This window comes from Bipolaris sorokiniana (genome assembly GCF_000338995.1).
Source record: "Bipolaris sorokiniana ND90Pr unplaced genomic scaffold COCSAscaffold_8, whole genome shotgun sequence".
Taxonomy (NCBI): domain Eukaryota; kingdom Fungi; phylum Ascomycota; class Dothideomycetes; order Pleosporales; family Pleosporaceae; genus Bipolaris; species Bipolaris sorokiniana.
In genome coordinates this window covers 1,393,981-1,411,503 of record NW_006911902.1, presented here as the reverse complement: position 1 = coordinate 1,411,503, position 17,523 = coordinate 1,393,981, and the positions used below count along the sequence as shown (strand labels likewise).

General features: G+C 48.1%; 7 protein-coding genes across 7 annotated transcripts; 4 read left to right on the top strand and 3 right to left on the bottom strand.

Moving 5' to 3' along the window:
• Positions 1 to 912: 912 nt before the first annotated feature.
• COCSADRAFT_358454 (uncharacterized protein) lies at positions 913 to 2,347 on the bottom strand (the record flags this gene model as incomplete). The annotated part of the gene is made up of 1 exon (XM_007702683.1): positions 913 to 2,347. One exon carries the CDS (start codon positions 2,345 to 2,347, stop codon positions 977 to 979), a length of 1,371 nt encoding a protein of 456 aa, XP_007700873.1. The 3' UTR covers positions 913 to 976.
• A 491-nt stretch (positions 2,348 to 2,838) lies between these two features.
• Positions 2,839 to 6,246, top strand: COCSADRAFT_90784 (uncharacterized protein; the record flags this gene model as incomplete). Its single annotated transcript, XM_007702682.1, has 9 exons — positions 2,839 to 3,364; positions 3,412 to 4,312; positions 4,447 to 4,516; positions 4,571 to 4,647; positions 4,697 to 4,947; positions 4,996 to 5,067; positions 5,115 to 5,618; positions 5,668 to 5,828; positions 5,881 to 6,246. The coding sequence occupies 9 exons, from the start codon at positions 2,839 to 2,841 to the stop codon at positions 6,244 to 6,246; spliced, it is 2,928 nt and encodes a 975-aa protein (XP_007700872.1).
• A 706-nt stretch (positions 6,247 to 6,952) lies between these two features.
• On the bottom strand, positions 6,953 to 8,100 carry COCSADRAFT_358438 (uncharacterized protein; the record flags this gene model as incomplete). The annotated part of the gene is made up of 3 exons (XM_007702681.1): positions 7,752 to 8,100; positions 7,403 to 7,700; positions 6,953 to 7,347 (listed from the first exon to the last, which is right to left on the bottom strand). The coding sequence occupies exons 1-3, from the start codon at positions 8,067 to 8,069 to the stop codon at positions 6,953 to 6,955; spliced, it is 1,011 nt and encodes a 336-aa protein (XP_007700871.1). The 5' UTR covers positions 8,070 to 8,100.
• A 551-nt stretch (positions 8,101 to 8,651) lies between these two features.
• On the top strand, positions 8,652 to 9,734 carry COCSADRAFT_172129 (uncharacterized protein; the record flags this gene model as incomplete). Its single annotated transcript, XM_007702680.1, has 2 exons — positions 8,652 to 8,722; positions 8,780 to 9,734. 2 exons carry the CDS (start codon positions 8,652 to 8,654, stop codon positions 9,732 to 9,734), a joined length of 1,026 nt encoding a protein of 341 aa, XP_007700870.1.
• Positions 9,735 to 10,122: 388 nt separating this feature from the next.
• Positions 10,123 to 11,485, top strand: COCSADRAFT_358432 (uncharacterized protein). The gene has a single exon (XM_007702679.1). It carries the CDS (start codon positions 10,294 to 10,296, stop codon positions 11,404 to 11,406), a length of 1,113 nt encoding a protein of 370 aa, XP_007700869.1. The 5' UTR covers positions 10,123 to 10,293; the 3' UTR covers positions 11,407 to 11,485.
• An 807-nt stretch (positions 11,486 to 12,292) lies between these two features.
• On the top strand, positions 12,293 to 13,106 carry COCSADRAFT_332617 (uncharacterized protein; the record flags this gene model as incomplete). The annotated part of the gene is made up of 1 exon (XM_007702678.1): positions 12,293 to 13,106. The coding sequence occupies exon 1, from the start codon at positions 12,372 to 12,374 to the stop codon at positions 13,104 to 13,106; it is 735 nt and encodes a 244-aa protein (XP_007700868.1). The 5' UTR covers positions 12,293 to 12,371.
• Positions 13,107 to 13,127: 21 nt separating this feature from the next.
• On the bottom strand, positions 13,128 to 15,069 carry COCSADRAFT_144405 (uncharacterized protein; the record flags this gene model as incomplete). Its single annotated transcript, XM_007702677.1, has 5 exons — positions 13,128 to 13,320; positions 13,379 to 13,870; positions 13,927 to 14,452; positions 14,516 to 14,807; positions 14,862 to 15,069. 5 exons carry the CDS (start codon positions 15,067 to 15,069, stop codon positions 13,147 to 13,149), a joined length of 1,692 nt encoding a protein of 563 aa, XP_007700867.1. The 3' UTR covers positions 13,128 to 13,146.
• Positions 15,070 to 17,523: the final 2,454 nt, after the last annotated feature.

The following is a 17,523-nucleotide window of genomic DNA, read 5'->3' as shown; positions in this document are numbered from 1 at the left end:
ACTTCATTGGATCAAGTTATATTGAATAGGATTAGATGTATTAAACATAGCTAGTTTGAATCATGATTACTATAATGTATAAAAGTTCAGTGGATAAAGCTATCTAGGGTGGAACATCATACGCCGCGCGCGCCTACACAGTCATGACTAACCTAACGATCAAAAGTTTGCTCAAAGGTAAACTCGATCTTGGATGGAAACACGTTGCGTCCTTCCGCCTTGGAATTGCAACAAACTGATGTGGTTGAAATGGTAGCACACAATGATGACTGTTATAAAGAGAGCGATCGGAGACAACCCGATTTCAGGAGAATGAGTCTAACTATACCTTCCATACCGACTCCGTAAAAGCTTGCTTAATACACCAAGCTTACAACTACGAAGCACCTGATGCCAATGGTCATCAAACCTAGAGGCTAGTGTCCCACCAAGACTGTCAAGATTGATACTGCTGTAGAATGGGTTATCTTCACCTAATGTATCATGATTGTTTGCGTTCTCATTGCCTTCCCCCATGTATTATATCTTGGTTGCATTAAGTAGGCGCTGGAAGCGAACCTTTCTCTCTAAGTATCAGGTATATTGCATATTCATCGTCTGTTACCACGGCCACTAGATGGTGGTATCTCAAAGAATCTCATTGCAGATCATTACAATCAATGAATATGATTCGTTTGGTTTTCCATTACAGAACTTTGACAACTGGCATGGTGCCGGATGGGAGAGAATGTCGAATTCAAAATGCCTAGGATCCACGTTCGGCCATCTACAATACACCACAGTTCAATCTCAACAATGATACAATACTTCAATATAAGAATATGTGTCTACCACACTCTGGCTACTCACCCTGCTACAGTCATAATATAATCCTTTTCTTATACCAATTCTGATCGAGAAGTAATAAACGGGGGTTGGGTTATCATAAATTTATATGCTACAGATTGAGAGCGCAATACAACCGGAAAGACATTCTCTAGTATTTCTCTTCAATCACGTAAGTACAGCGACTCCAATCGGGGTCTTCCATTAGTCCCTTCAACTCCATGTCTGGCAGGCAGACAAGGATGAGATAATCACCATTTGCTTCCTGAGGATAGATATAAAACGTATTGACTGTCAATGCCAGGTGTGGACGACGTCCGAAGTCTGATTTCCCCAGAATACCGTAGTCGAATCCATTGACCTTCGCATTCATCATTGATGAATGACCAACATCTGTCTGGAGATTCATTCCTCCGGAATACATAAGTTGCATCTTATCATCGACAGAGTCAACAAAGGTGGCATAAGAGCGAGCAGAGAAGGCGTTGTTCACATCATCGAGATCCTTGCGGAGTCGAGTCGCAACAGTCGAAAGAGGTGCGTCAACAAGCTCCTGGAACGTGAGTCGCGATGGAGATATGTACACCATCTGACCTAGATAACCCGGAGAAACTCCAAGCACCGGTCGTGTATCGATAGCGCGATTGAATTTCGATACTGTCGAGGGAGCTAATCCAGTTTTTATTCTCACTGAGGCTAGTGACTTCCAGAATAGGGCACAAATAGCGTCATTTGGAGAGATGAAAGGAACGTCCGGATCGTATCCAACAGGATCTTCGGCAAGCTTTTTGAGGTCTGCGAGCGCTTCCTTGCGGAAGAGAAAGTTTTGCCACCTTCCACCGGGACGTGCGGGAACAAACTCGGGCGCTGGATCAGGCTTGAGCAGCCAGCTGTGATCGAGAATAGGCTCAAATGGGTCCAAGAGACGAATCACATCACCTGGGTCCTGATTCGCAGCGGCAATGATGTCTTCTGGGAAAGGCTCGTCGCGAAGAGCCGCAGAGAGGAGTGTGATTATTGTGAAGAGGCCGGTTCCATCTACGACATTGTGTTGATTCGTGTATGTCAAAAGAAAGCCGCCCTTGACAAATGTGACTTGGATCATAGCTGGTGGTGCAGGCCCAATTACTGCAGTGTCGTATCGCTCCGGAAATCCTGGGTAAGGACAGAGTACCTTTCCATCCAGCATGTAGAATGGTGCATTTGCAGTACACATCTCAGCGTAGGATGGTAAAAGATCAGTTGCATCTTTGATCTTGAGGAGGCGATGAGGAGGAATGTCCGTTGGCCACGGCTCCACACGGATTGTGCCTGAAGTTCCGTTTTCACCCTCTGTATGGACAACTTGTCCGGTGAGCCATGGAATTGCGGCCAGAATCTTGCCAGTTGCTTCTCTAAGTGCAGAGATGACTATTTCTTGAGTGAGATCTTCGCGCCATGGAAATAGAGCGACGCCGTGGTTGTATGTTTTGAGTTGAGGAAACTGTCCAAGGACATCGACGCCTCGGGGTAAGCCAGACATAGTGGATTTGCTGCTTAGAACAAAAAAGTTTGAGGAAGTTGATGATTGATGTATGATGTCGCCAATTGTTAAGGCACGCTCACTTGTAGTTAAATCCGGTAATCCATTCATTCTTTCTCTAGTGTTAGATCCAAGCCCATGAACTATGCGTCGGCCTTACTGCTGTGATCGTAGGTTGAATAAAGAAACTCCGAACTCCGCCGGACTCCACTCCTGTGCCTCCGACTGTCACCGATCTTAACGTGCGACATCCGCACTCGATCGATTCTTCGATTAAATAATTCATAATTGGTCCGAACATGCACTGAACACGGGCATCGGAGTATCTGATCGTGGTATGGCGCTGTGGCACAAGCGTGCCCAGCACGTACGCGCAGGAGAAACAGTACCCTATTATGCGCCCCTTCATGCACTCATCATCACCTCCCATCCTTGAAACCTCTGAGCCGAACCCCAAGCAGCAGTTTCGCGATATTACGAAGAGTCGCAAAATGGTCCAACCCAACACCAAAGTCGAGGTCGTCGAGGTCTCCGATGAAGGTCATTTTGAGGTGGCGATCATTGGCGGTGGAATTATTGGCCTGGCGCTCGCTACTGGCCTTCTTCAGCGCAATATCAAATTCACCATATATGAGCGAGCGCATACATTTCGCGAGGTCGGGGCTGGAATCGGCTTCACTCCAAATGCTGAACGGGCCATGACGGCGCTGAACCCGGCTCTTCACGCCGCGTTCCGCAAGGTTGCCGCACAGAATGACGAGGACTACTTCTACTATCTAGATGGCTACCACAGCAGCAAGGAGGATCCGAAATACGAAGAAACAATTCTTAAATTGTATCTGGGCGAGCGTGGGTTTGAAGGGTGTCGAAGATCTGACTACCTGGCTGAGTTGGTAAAATTGGTCCCATCAGACTACATTCAGCATGCCAAGGATCTCGTCTCTGTAATTGAAAATGATGAAGATGAGAGGATTCACTTGTCATTCCGAGATGGGACGACTGCGACGGCCGACATTGGTAAATCTTCTAAAAGCGTGAGCAGATCAAGTGCTGACAAGCCCTAGTGATTGGTTGCGATGGGATCCATTCGAAGATGAGAGAAATTATTCTTGGAGACAACCACCCTGCATGCACTCCTTCCTATAGCCATAAATACGCCATTCGGAGTCTTGTACCGATGGAGAAGGCTAGGGCCGCTCTCGGAGTCTTCAAGACCAGCAACCGTGTAATGCACTGTGGTCCTGGTGCTCACGCCTTGACGTTTCCAGTGGCAAACAACACGATCCTGAACGTCGTCGCTTTCGTCACCGACCCTGACGAGTGGACAGCACCAGACAACAGATTTGTTGTTCCAGCTACCAAGGCCGAGGCGACTGAAGCTTTCTCAAAATTCAATCCCGTAGTCCAAGATCTCATGGCTTTGTTACCTGAGAATCTGGACAAATGGGCAGTGTTTGACACACGCAAAGAGCCTGTACCCTCCTATGTCAACGGTCGTTTTTGCCTAGCGGGCGATGCAGCACATGCTTCTTCACCTCACCACGGTGCTGGTGCAGGATGTGGCATCGAGGACTGCCTAGCTCTTGCCGCCCTTTTGCAACATGTGTCGGAGTATCCCAAGGCTTTGCGCCCTACAGCTTCCCGCGTTGCCCTCAAGGTTTATAACGATGTCCGTTATGATCGGTCCCAATGGGTCATGGATACTAGCCGAGTCATTGGTGAGATATACGAATTCCAAAACCCGGAGTGCCTCTCCAATCCCAAGAAGATTGCACAGGAAATTCATGATCGGTCGCACAAGATATGGGATTACGACATAAACGCGATGGTGGATGACTCATCCAATCAGTTCATAATGGCGATGAAAGAGGTACCTTCTTCTGCAGCGAGCAAAACAACCTCTGAACTTGATAAACCGCTTGTTGCTGACCCTCCGGCACCTTCCTATCTCTCTGGACTCCGACTGTAAGTACAGCGAAATGGCGTTCCCCAGAACCTGGCATTCTTCATGGGACATCAAAAGACCATAGTTGGCTCTTGATATCAGAGAACCATTATGTGTTTGCACTGGCATACGCTAACCTTTCGCTCCTAAATAGGTGGGCCTTCTTGATCTCCATGACGGTCGTATATTTCCTCATGATGCTGGATCTGTCAATTCTTTCTACGGTAAGTCTGTCTTACAGTCGGCTCAAGATATTTCAATTCTGACTTGGGTTCTAGGCAATCCCCCAAATAACCGACGAATTTAATTCCCTGCTTGACGTGGGTTGGTATGGAGCTGCTTACCAGCTATGCGCGTACGTATTTTCTCTTTTAATACGTATTATCCCCTAACCCGCATTTTAGTGCTTCTTTTCAGCCTCTGACCGGAAAAATGTACGCTCGGTTCAACTCAAAGAAAATTTTCCTGGGTTTTTTCACAATCTTCAATATCGGGTCTGCTATCTGTGGTGCAGCACAAACATCGGCCATGTTGATTGCTGGACGATTCATTGCTGGACTTGGCGGTGCTGGACTCATGAACGGAGGTTTCACAATGATACATGCCTCCATTCCTCCTGAAAGTCGACCTGGAATGCTTGGATTTTTCATGGCCTGTAAGTTCTAGACAAGCTGACATACAACCCATTCATTAACACAACTAGTCGGAAACCTGGGTTCTGCCAGTGGGCCCCTTATCGGAGGAGCCATCACGGAGTTTCTATCATGGCGCTGGTGTATGTGTGCATTTCCCCCCATCATGTTCGTTATTAACATTTTCCAGGCTTCTACATCAACCTTCCCGCTGGTGCTCTTGTTTTCGCTGCCCTCCTGTTCCTGAACGTTCCCGAGATCCTTGTAAAACCCCACTGGAAGGAAGTTCTCAAGCACCCAATGCAAGAGTTCGATCTCATTGGATTTGGACTGTTTGGGCCCGCTGCTATCATGTTTTTCATCGTCCTAGACTTTGGCGGAAATCGCTACGCCTGGGACAGCCAGGAAGTCATTGGCCTCTTCTGTGGAACCGGAGTCATGTTCGCCATCTTCTGTTTTTGGAACTACCGCAAGGGTATGTCTGCTCTGATACCCTTCTCAATGCTGGGAAAACGGATCGTTTGGTCATGCTGCTCAACGATCTTTATCATCTCGGGCACAGTGTTTGTGACAGCGTACTATTTGCCACTGTATTTCCAAGGCGTCAAGGCCGACACACCTTTTGAAAGCGGCTACAATTTTCTTCCCACGATTATGACACAAATTGTGTTCACTATCCTGAGCGGAAAGCTTGGTAAGATACCCTTCCAAGATTGTAAGCTGATCTGCTGACAGAGCCATAGTGCAACGATTCGGTTATTACTTGCCTTTCATACTTGTAGGTGGGGCATTGAATTCCATAGGATCCGGCCTGTTTACCACCGTGTCGACTTCAACAAGTATTGCAAAACTAGTAGGATATCAAATAATTTCCGGAACCGGGAGAGGTCTCGCGCTTCCAATGGTAATTTCATCAAAGCTTCCATCACGTATCTCTCATAACTAACATCTCCCAGCCAATGATCGCGTTACAGAGTTCCCTTCTACCTACCGATGTTCCAGTAGCTCTCGCTATTTTCGTCTTCTCTCAACAGATCGGTGGTGCTCTAATGACTGTTATTGGCCAGACTATTTTTACAAATGAGTTGAAGAACAACCTCAAGAGTGATTTGCCCACTGTTGACTCGAAGAAGATCATCGAGGCTGGTGTAACACGGATGAGAGGCCTCGTTAATGCTGGAGAATTGCCATCCCTCTTAAGGGCATACAGTGACAGCATAGGAACTACATTCTATTTTGGCACTGGCATGTCAATTTTAGGCGTCATTGTAAGTTGCTGGATGGGCTGGAAGGATGTGAGACCTAAGCCGAAGGCATCCTGAAAGTTGGCAGGCGGTGTTCGGAGAGATGGAGCTACTACCGCTTTTAGTTTCTAGGGTGGTGATTTATGCATAAATCGTAAATAATAGCAGTAATCGCTAGGCCTGAATAGATATTTTGGTTGTTTCGTAGAAAGAGAGGTCGAGTTCAACACGTTCAATATATATCGTAAGTGCGAGAAAAGGAGAGGTAAACTATAATTATAATCAGTATTGATAGCTTATTGCCCGTGAGATCAGAATGCTAGAGAATTAGAGTCGAAATATTTAAAGGCTCATAATGCTCAAGTTCTTAGCATTCCCTTGATAGATGTCTGATACAATCAGGACTAGTAGAAGCTGAGTAACAATTACGTATTTGGAAAGATCCAAAATAGTTGTATGCAGGACCTATCATGATTTAGAACAGTAGAAGGGAAGCCTATGTAGCTTGAGGTCGAAATCTTTATATACTAAGATACACACAGCTCCATAAACTATATCTTTTGCGACATTTTGTATTCTCATCGCCAATTCATTGTATCAATTTAGAGGTCCATGTAAAAGTGTGTTTTATTGACCACAGTAATGTTATTGGTCCTGTCAAGATCTAGTTCCGCGTCTTGTATGCATAAACTCAATTGGCATGGTTGCCAAGTAGAACAAATGACTCCCAAGCTAAATTGTATAGATTTCATTCGAAATTTAGTGATAGAACGTAGTAAAAATACTATGCTGCAACCGCTTGTACCGTTGAGTCCTTTTCAAGGAATTTGCTCTTCTCTTCACCAAGAGAAGTCTTCAGTCTCCACATGAAATGATCACGAACGCCAAACTCCTGCCCAGACCCATTTAGAGGCTGAATCTTCAGTTTCATGTTACCGTTCAAGAAGAATGGAGCGGAATAACGGTGGTTCTCGCCAAAGTTGATAACGCGGTGCAAAGCGCTGCGATAGTAACCAGCCGTCCACTTCTGAACAAGGTCGCCAATATTAACTACGTACGAGTCTGGAGTGACTGGAACTGGGACCCAGCTTCCGGTGGGTGGGTAAAAGACCTCAAGACCTTTTGAGCCAGGTTGTTGAAGCAAGAAAGTGATTCCACCGAAGTCTGTGTGAGCACCGGCTTTTCAATTATTAGCTAATCTTGAACATCTATTCACGGCACAGTGCATTCTTACCTCCAAGCTGTTTAGGGTCGGTGGAGAGTTGAGGCGGATAGTGCAGCAACCTCAGGTTTCCCGATGGGCTGATGAAGAACTCATCGAAAACATCAGGTGAACAGTTCCATTCTTTCGGGAGACCCAAGGCGAGGATTCTAAGAACCTTTTCGGCCAGTTTAACCATCTTGTTGCGGTACTCCATAAGAGGCATCTCGAAATCCTCGGATTTCAGAGAATCGGGCCACTGATTTGGGCCAGTCAAGAAAGTGCCAGCATCAGGGTGGTCTTTTGGGATCTCTGCGCCGATAACGAAGCCCTACAACAGTTTAGTTAAAGGGTTAAGAATAACAGCCTGGGTAAACCTCACCTCTTTCATGTCAGGCAGAGTGCCTGGCTCTGAAGTCTGGCCTCTGTACATTTCGTAGCCGCGGTTTGAGATTCCCAGGCAGTTTTCAATGAAAACTGCCTTCTTCTCCTCAGCAGATAGATCAAAGAATTTCTTGGCACATTCAAGGGTGGTATCTTGGTCTTTGAAGGGAATGCCATGACCAACGATGCTGAAGAAGCCATATGTTCTGGCGGCGTCGCAGACCTCTTTGACGACTTGTTCTTTGGCTCCCGGAGAGGCGTCTTCAGCGAAGTATGGCGCCAGATCAACAATTGGAATCTTGGCTGAAGCTGCCATTTTGAAGAGGATATAGCGGAATGAGGCAATGGGAATGAAGCTGTGGCAACGATGAAGACAGAGGTTAGCGTATTGATGTGCTTATCGTATTTAACAAGAGCTAGTCCACCACTCACAAGCTTAAGGGTCTTTATGTTACTACTCGATGGGGGCCAAGAGAGATGCAGCTGATAAGTCAAATCGCCAGAGCACTAGGCCGAGAGAAACTCCGTATCATGTGCTACAAAAATGAGATCAGGACACTATTTCCGTGTGAATGAATGCGCGGAGTTCTTTTTGAAACAGTCGTTTCAATGCGAATTTAATAAGGTTTGCCCTCTATCCATAATCGCAGGACTCTTGGCTTGGCTTGCGGATCCATTATTACTCCTTCGGAGTATCAATTGTCAAGTGCCGAACCTCGAACAATGAGATTAGTGTATCGTTATGACTGATTATGATCTTTGTAGCTTGAGTTAGAAGTAACAAAACTAAAGAGTTAATGCCAGACTACTCTCCTGATCTTCGATTCGTGTACTACCGCAACAACCTCGTACACCGATGTCCCCGTCGAGATTCCATACCAGCCCGAACTATCGCAGAATGCATGTTCTGCTTACCGGTGGAAATGGGTTTCTAGCCGCTCATATTCTCAACCATCTCCTTGAACGCGGGTAAGTTCCCTTGCTCCATCATATTTCACGAAGTCATGCTGATAGCTGTCGGTTTAGCCACACCGTAGTTACAACCGTTCGCAGCCAAGCAAGAGTAGACCGCATCAAGGCTCTTCATCCAACCCTACCAAAAGACAAGCTCGATTTTTTTATTGTGCCCGATGTTGCAAAACTCGGGTCTTTCGACTATGTTTTCCAAGGCGACCACATCTTCGACGCAGTAGTTCACACAGCTAGTCCTAACGTGCGAAGCTGCAATGACGTCCAAAAAGAACTACTGGATCCTTCCATCATTGGAACAACTGGTCTACTCTCCTCCATAGTTCGCTTAGCGCCTTCCGTCAAGCGCGTAGTTTATGTTTCGTCCATGGCTGCTTTGATCGATGCTTCAAAAGGAGATTGGCCGGGGCACACGTACACAGTCGCGGATTGGAATCCAATCACACTTGAAGAGGCACTCGATAACTCGAGCTGGATTCCTGGATACCGTGCCAGCAAAACGTTTGCGGAGAATGCTGCTTGGGAGTTTATGGATCGAGAAAAGCCTCGCTTCACATTAACTACCCTCACTCCTCCTGGTATTTTTGGGCCAATGGTCAGGTATCCAGGTTATCCACCAGATCCACTCAATGCTTCCAACGAGATTTTCAGTAAGCTTCTTGATGGTAAGATTTTCCCTACTGGGCTTTATACATGGATCAACGTAACGGACGCTGCTCTTGCACATGTAAAAGCAATAGAAGAGGAAAAACTTACTAGTGAACGCATCTTCCTCACATCTTCAGAGCAGCTTTGCATCAAGGATATAATAGAGATCATCTATGAAGAGTTTCCAGAACTCCGCGAAAGGCTGCCGGCGAAAGACACATGGCATATCGCTGGATATCCCGAGGGCGGCGTGTACAAGGTAGATGCAGCGAGGGCAAAGGCGCTCATTGGAAGAGAGTTTCTTCCCTTGAAGAGCACCGTCATCGAAACCGTGAAGACATACAAGGATTATCTCGAATCCTGAAAACGTTTATTCTTTCATGTAGAAAATAAGCGCGATAATCAATGTTGACAAGTCCATCATTTGACCCAATTGGACAGCTGGTGACCAGATCAGCAGGTACTACCGGGACGGTGCATCTTGGAAGTCCGATAAGTGGTTAGATTACTCCGGACCAATGGCTTGGCCTGTTTCTGTAGACGAAATTGGTAAGTCTTGCGCCAGTCGGGACTACCGCTCCTTTCGGGCCGACTATCGAATGTGTACCATTTTGCGACATTCTGCTCAGAAAGTACATATGTGTACATGCATTCCATCCGCTGATCGGTAGCCATCCTGCTTCATTTCTACCTTCATCTGCCCTCGCCATTATTCAATTCTTAGATTAATTGACTTCTCCTGCTGAACCATCCGTCAGGTCAAGTCTTGCAACTAAACACGCCTAAATAGTTGGCACATCCAACACATCTTTTTTCCTACATAGCTTGCTGTGTTATACGATCATAAAATCTTGTTTGCAATCCACAAAGTCTTACTAGGACCACCTCTCCGTTCGTGATCCCTAGATTTCTGGACTACGAAAATGGCACCTACCAACAGGGCCGCTTGGCTTGCGGGCAAACAAGTGTTTCCGTTGCATGTTGGCGAAGCACCCTACACACCACCTGGGCCGAATGAGGTAGTCGTCAAATCGGCAGCTATCGCTATCAACCCTGTTGAGGCCATGAAGCAAGCCATGGGCGATAACATGATGCCCTGGATAAAATATCCCTTTATCCTCGGTCACGACGTAGCAGGCGAGGTCGTCGAGGTTGGATCCAAAGTCACTCGCTTCCACCCCGGCGACCGCGTACTCGGTGACGCCGTGAGCATCGACCAACGAAGCAACCGTTCCTGCGAAGGCGCATTTCAAGAATACGTCGTGCTACGCGAAAACCTCGTTTCCCCAATACCAGATAGCCTTGATTATGAGCACGCATGTGTGCTCCCGCTCGCCATCTCGACGGCTGCATGCGCATTGTACATGAAAACCTACCTAGCACTGGACTTGCCTTCACTCAAGTCTGAAAAGAAAGGCAAAGCTGTGCTGATATGGGGTGGCTCAACAAGTGTTGGCGCCAACGCTATCCAGCTTGCTACTGCCTCTGGATACGAAGTCATCACTACTGCATCGCCCAAGAATTTCGACTTCGTCAAGAGCCTGGGCGCCACCCACATTTTCGACTACCACAGTGAGACAGCGGTTCAAGATATCATCGGCATACTCAAGGGATCGGAACTGGCTGGTAGCGTTGCTATCGGCGATGGATCCATGGAAGCTTGCATCAAGATTGTAGCTGCTTCATCCGGAGTCAAGTTCATCGCACAAGCATCTCTTCCCATGCCAAGTCAGATCCCTCCCACAGGGATGAACATGGTGACTTTCATCGCGCGTTTCCTTTGGTTCAAGGTTTCGACCATGGTAAACTGCAAAGTCAAGGGCATTGGCTACAAATTCATTTGGGGAGATGATGTCATGGAGAATGAGGTAGGAAGTGCCATATACGAGCATTTCCTACCTGGCGCATTGGCAGCAGGAAAATACAAGTGTGCTCCTGAACCCTTTGTTGTCGGCAAGGGGTTGGATCAGATTCAGGAAGCATTGGAGCGCATCAAGAAGGGTGTTTCGGCTCAGAAGTTAATTGTGGTGCTGTAGGACAACTTCTCACATACTACTTTCATGTATTGCATCTAGCGTTCTTATTGACCATGTGCATTAATGTATCTTTTTTTCACGATTCATAATCAAGTGCTTATAAAAAGTCTAGATGAGAGACACTTACAGTTATAAATGCTATCAACTATTAATCAAAAAGCGGGATGACAGATTATTGTCTCGACGTTCAAATGAGAACCACCAACATGGAGCTCACTGACGCTTAAATTTGATCAAGATATTAAATCGGACTACAGATCTCTTTGACAGAAATTTCGAGGAATTGGCGGCTGTTGGCTTCACATAGCAAGTCTCTAGTGGTCGAATCCGTCGTAGGTACACCAACCTGGTTGTTCAATATGGACAGGTGCTTCAAATACTATGTGCAATTTTGTGTCCAGATACTTACCGTATGTGAAAAGTACTTAAAAACTCATTCAAGATGCCATGGGTTGCATGCATATCTGCAACATTGTAGCGATCACACATCACTAACTAAGAAAGAGTATCCAACTATCGGCAGCATTAACTTGCTTAGGTAAGGCCTTAGTGAAACATTTATTCTACCAGTCAATTAGTGCAAAGCTGCCGGGGGCTTGGCACCATGCTTCACTCCGTTGCGAGTAGAGTTGATTGTCCGTAAGAGGTCAACTAGATGTGTATGTGCAAATCATTCCCAATGGCCATCGAGAAATATGCGAGTTTTCACACGTTCCTAGTATACACATTAGCTTTTGCGCTGCAGATCGTAGATTATATCCAACATGCTCCGTTGAGTAAAACCACGAACCTCCGAGTAACTCCGGCCGAGTTGAGAAACTCCGTGTCCACCGCTCAACCGATCGGATGTAAGATATATATATTCGCCGAGCAAGCAAATGTAAGAAGGTATCCAACCACGCTTACATCTTCTATTCCCAATTACCAACCAAACAACATCTCGAATCACCTTATCTCTGCCTACCATGTCTAGCACTAGCACTCACGGATACGGATACGACTTTCCCGAGACTCCTCCAAACCCCACCACTGGCAGGATTGCTGTAGCACCCGTCCACCATGAGCCTCCACCACTAGCCACGGTACAACAACTCTCCCGTTTCGGCCCCCGCTGGAACATTCGAGATGTGTGCCAGCAACTCGCTCAATACACACTAGAGATGGGTATCGTCGAAGGCACAACCGACGAGTGGCAGCGGACTCAGGACCCCGAGGCCGATTTCACTTTCCACTGCGCCCTCGACATCATGGCCGCATCTCTTTTCCGCGCAAAGCAACTCGTCCTCCGCCATCGCCGCGGTTTCAGCGAAGCCGAGTCGGTCCTCATCGGAAAGGAAATCAAGAATGTCGACTGGGGCATGACGCACTTGCTCTACAGCTTCGTCGCCATTAGGCACTTGGAAACGCCCACCATGGCCTGGAACGTTGGCACCGGTATCGAGAGGCACTTCTTCCTCTTCAAGACCTTCCAGACTGCTCTCGAGGGCAAGCTCGTCGGCGAGGGCAAGGAGGAGGCCGACAAGTACTTTGCCAAGACGAACAAGTACTTTGAGGAGGTTATTATTCTGTTCAAGGGACCGCCAGGCAGCAAGAGACCCGAGGAAGATGCTACTCTCGGAAACTTTGCTGAGATCAACGAGCCTCTACCTGCTGGCTCTGCTGCCGCTCCGCCTGCGGAGCCCGAGAAGGTTGCAAGTTAGAGATGGAGAAACAAGTTGTGTGTCAACGTTCATATTCTATTTAGTCAACTATCCTTAGTCTATCTACACATTCTTGTGCGATGACGTTTACTGGGCTCAGGGCTTGTAGCACAGTTTGTAGCGTTAGGCGCATTTCGAAGGTGGGATCTAGGTGATGGTTGGAAATGAGGAAGTCTCCACAGAAGTGGAGAAGGACTGGAGTAAATGGATGGATCTTAGGCGTTAGTTAGCAACAAAGTTGGATATTCAAAACAAATTGGAGTTGTTTTTACCTTGAAGTAGCTGAGTTCAACCAAAGCCTTGGACATCATGATCATTTGGTGTGCGGCCGCCATGGCTCGCTTTTCGCATTCGGCAACGACATCACTGCCTTCATTTGCGCCCCATGGCGCTATCTGACTAGATTTGAATAGCATGAGGCTAGATGCCTGGGCGGCCAGCACTGTAAAGTACGCCATTGGATCTTGGAAGATCAACGCATATGGGTCGTCGAGAGCCATGCCCTGAATAGCTTGTTCCAGTCTTGCATCCAGTTGTTGTTGCCTATCCCAGAACCCAAGTGAGATCAAGCCTTGCGCATGCTCGACAACGCCTTGCTGCTGATGCGACAACAACTGTCCGCATATCGCGATGAGTTGGATCGAATCTGTGAAAGTGGATGGTATTCTGGATTCGGACACCAGTAGCGGGCTAGGTAGGAAATCCATGACGGTGGGCTCATCGGACTGGAATTCCTTTTCAGGGCAGGGCAGCCGGGTGAGGATCTTTGATTCGGGTTAGAATAAGCGTTCGCTTGCGTGAGGGCGGGAGATCGACTTACAGTATGCTGATCAAACGTAACCGGTAGCCGGTCCAGTAAGCTAATGATTCGATCAATGGTATAAGCCATCCAAAACGTTCTCCTTCGCTCTTCGATTTCGACAAAAGTGAGGTTTTGGAGTAACAACGATGCAACACCGTCACGTCCGTCGATGTTGTGGAGTTTCATGAGCATAGCGAAGCGGAAGCACTTGCCTGCACTCATCCATGCTTTTCTATAACCCACGCGCATGAATTCATAGATGGTAAGCAAAGCCCGCGCCTGCACCTGCTCTAATCGCATGCACTCGGCGTTGAGATATCGCTGTTCAAGGTTCTCAATCATACGGTGTGTGTGTGCGTACAAGTCGTCCTGGATGTGTTGGAACTGACTCGAAGTGGAGACTGCGAGGGTCCACATGGCATGCTGCAGACAGTAAAAGGCCTCATCCTCTTGCTCATAATGCGATCTCCGGGCTCGTACAAAGTAGTGACGCTTGTTGAGAACGGGGAAGAAACTGTGAAAGCGGTCGAAGTAGAGATGGCTTCTGCAATGGGCATTATGATTAGCGAAAGCTGGAGTTTTTGACTAGGCAGCGATCAAAACGTACAGGTCGGAGCGCATGGGCTCGGAAATAAAGTCGACTGGGGACAGTCGTGTGATTGGAAGTGCCATGGCCGAGTTCAGCTGGGAAAAAACGGAATCGACTTCAAAATTGTGTGCCAAGTCACTGCTCGACGCTTCTTTTTCGAAAAAGTCGCGAGCATCTTGGGGGATAAGATCCGAGAAGGCTTGTTGGTCTGGGGTAGCGAAAGTGTCCAGTTCATCGGGAAGACGTGTGAAATCGTCGTCGGTGGTATCCTCGGACGTTCTGTCGCTGCTCAAGCGACGTTCAAGGGCAACTATTGGAAGCATGTTAGCGTAATGCGCATGTGGACGTGCGACCCAAATATTACCTATTCGAGACTGGAGGGCGCGAAGATGCCCTCTTTTCGGACCACGAGGCTGGCGCGTGGTGGTAGTTGCACAGGTAGTGGCAGAATCGCGACAAACGCCACATTGTGGCTGAACTCTATCGCATCGAAGCTTTCGTCTGCGGCACTCATCGCAGGCCAAACCAGGCAGTTGACGTGACCGTTGGGTGGTAGTAGGCGTTGAAGCCATGGTAGAGGGGTATCTTGTTCCCTTGTTACTTATCAAAATACAAATGCAAAGACAATGTACGACTTGGCTGCTTGGATCGCGTGGTGTGAGTTGTAAGTATATGGAGCGTATGTAAGTAGGCAACGTGGGCAGCTACTTGATCAGACGGGCAGAAGGGTCATGAAATACAAGCTCATGTTTAAGCTTTCATCGACTAGTGGGATGTGAATCCATGGTAGCGTTCAACAATATAATGCAGGTTGGACGTCAAGAAGGCCAAGATGACTCCTATAGTGTGTCCAAGAAGTTTAGCTAATAGCTAAGAAACCAGGGAGGATGACAGGATGTGACGGCAGTTAGTCGCAGGCAACAAACAGACGTCTGTTACGACGTTTACGATGGGTCTCGGTCCTGTTCTTTACTAATGTACAAGGTTATTATTCGGCTTATTTGCTCCGCTAGTCGCCGTTTGCGTACTCTTTTAGAAGAGATTGCGAGAGGCGGCGAGAATAGAGCCGTAAACTAGAGAGCCAACGCAAGTGGAGCACTAGCGATACTAAGTAAGGACGAAGGGTGCTTGGCATAAATGGTAGCGAGCTGGTTTTGGGACTGCTACTTGAGGGATCCTGTGCAGAGACGTACGTGTGCATATGGACATGGTGGCTATTGGACGCAATGTGACGAAAAGGGCACAGCATGGCTGGCTTGGGTGTTTCCGAAATAGCTCGACAGAGTATAGCAAAGAGGGATATGCTACTCATAGCGGCTGTCGATTGGCTATAGGCCACGACTACCTGTAGGATGGGCTAGGGCGTCCTGCAGCTAGCTAGTGTAAGTACATGCTTATGTACTGGTCCCTGTACCACAGTACATGTTTCATGAATCAAGAGGAAATAGAGAGAGCGAGAAAGAAGGGCTAGCAATGCGATGGATGGTCCGACGTCTGGAACACTCGGCAAAAAGTGCCAGGGAGTGCGTCGGTAGTGTCGAGGGGTCTGATGCTAATGCGCCGCGCGGCCCTGTAATTGGAGATGATGGGCATACGTGCGTACCGACATCTGATGGAGACGGAGGGTGAAGCAAGACGGCCTACTGGTGTAAGCATGTAAGGGAAGGATGACATGGCGATTGCCGTTGGAGAGGTACGAGGTAGGATACGGTATGTACACGGTAGCACTATGTACACGGAACCAGTGCGACAGGGGTCGAACCTCAGTCTCCACCCTCCGGCCGGACTTTCCCATCGGCCCGCGGCAGAACATGAAGCGGCTACCCACTGGTGCATTTTCTAATACAGGGCGATCGACGTTGAGCTAGGCTATATTGAAGCTTGACGTGGGCGCTGCCAGGCGCTTGGAGTCGCATTCCACGCGCTTGGCATGGGTGACTTGCAAAACCACGTGGATAAGCTAACGACCTTCACTGCTTGGCTGCCATGCACCAAGCTTCGGTACCGGACCCGCCGACAATCCCGCCCCCCGCTGAGCGACCTGTTCTCACACCAACGGCTGACGTCCTGCTCGTCACGATCCATTGCGCCAGTTGTACTGACAGACCGCCCTCCAGGGCTGAGGTACGTCATATCTGGCTCGTGCGGGGAAACCCCTAGCCACAACTGCTGATGTTTGTCGACTCGACGAAACCTCAAAGTCCGAGCGGTCGTCAGGCACTCCAGCTGGTCATGATGCGACACGGTACATATCGTTTCCCCTGCTTGCATGCTCTGCCTACCAAGCCCCTCCATGATAAGAAATCCCAGCTATCGACCACTGGCTCGCCAATGGCTGTCCACAGCTTGGCCCGGAGACTGATAACAACGCCTATAATCTCAAGTAGCTGCCATCTTGCCGAGTCCGTTGTCTGATATACACATTAGTCCATTCTACAAACGATGCGACTACACAAACCGGACCATGATACAAACCGGGCCATGATACAAACCGGGCAATTCGCCTGTCCCACAACTCCATGCCATGGATCCGAGTATCCCAGACCGAACATTATATCTCCACCGTTAAGCATATCATCTTAGCCAATGATACTTGCCGTCTCCGCACCCTACCTTCCGAAATGAAGGGTTCAAACCGGGTACTCCCTACATACCGGCCCGAGTATTCCAAACTTATGATGCCATTTCTTGGCTCTTGGCTCTTGGCGGACCCTCATTTTGATCGTCCAAACTTTGTCTCAATGGGTGTAACGGGCTGAACGCCCTTTGGATAGCTCCTCGATGGAATCTCGGCCTACTCGCAGAACCCGGGTGCTGTCTCGAGCACCCGGATTCTCTGCGCACCGCCCAAACGACGTTCAGACGACAGCCGCAGGACCTAGAAGCTGCCTCGTGCACCTAGACTTTACCGGTCTGATTGTTACTCGGGTAACTAGCTTGTATATAGACAGCTACGTAGCTTAGGAGCTTAGCTCCTTATTAAATACAACCTCTTATATACCTCGTAATTGCTCCCTAGAGCGTAG

Excerpts from the sequence above, each read along its gene's own strand:
- COCSADRAFT_358432 (XM_007702679.1), top strand. The coding sequence starts at position 10,294 with ATGGCACCTACCAACAGGGCCGCTTGGCTTGCGGGCAAACAAGTGTTT.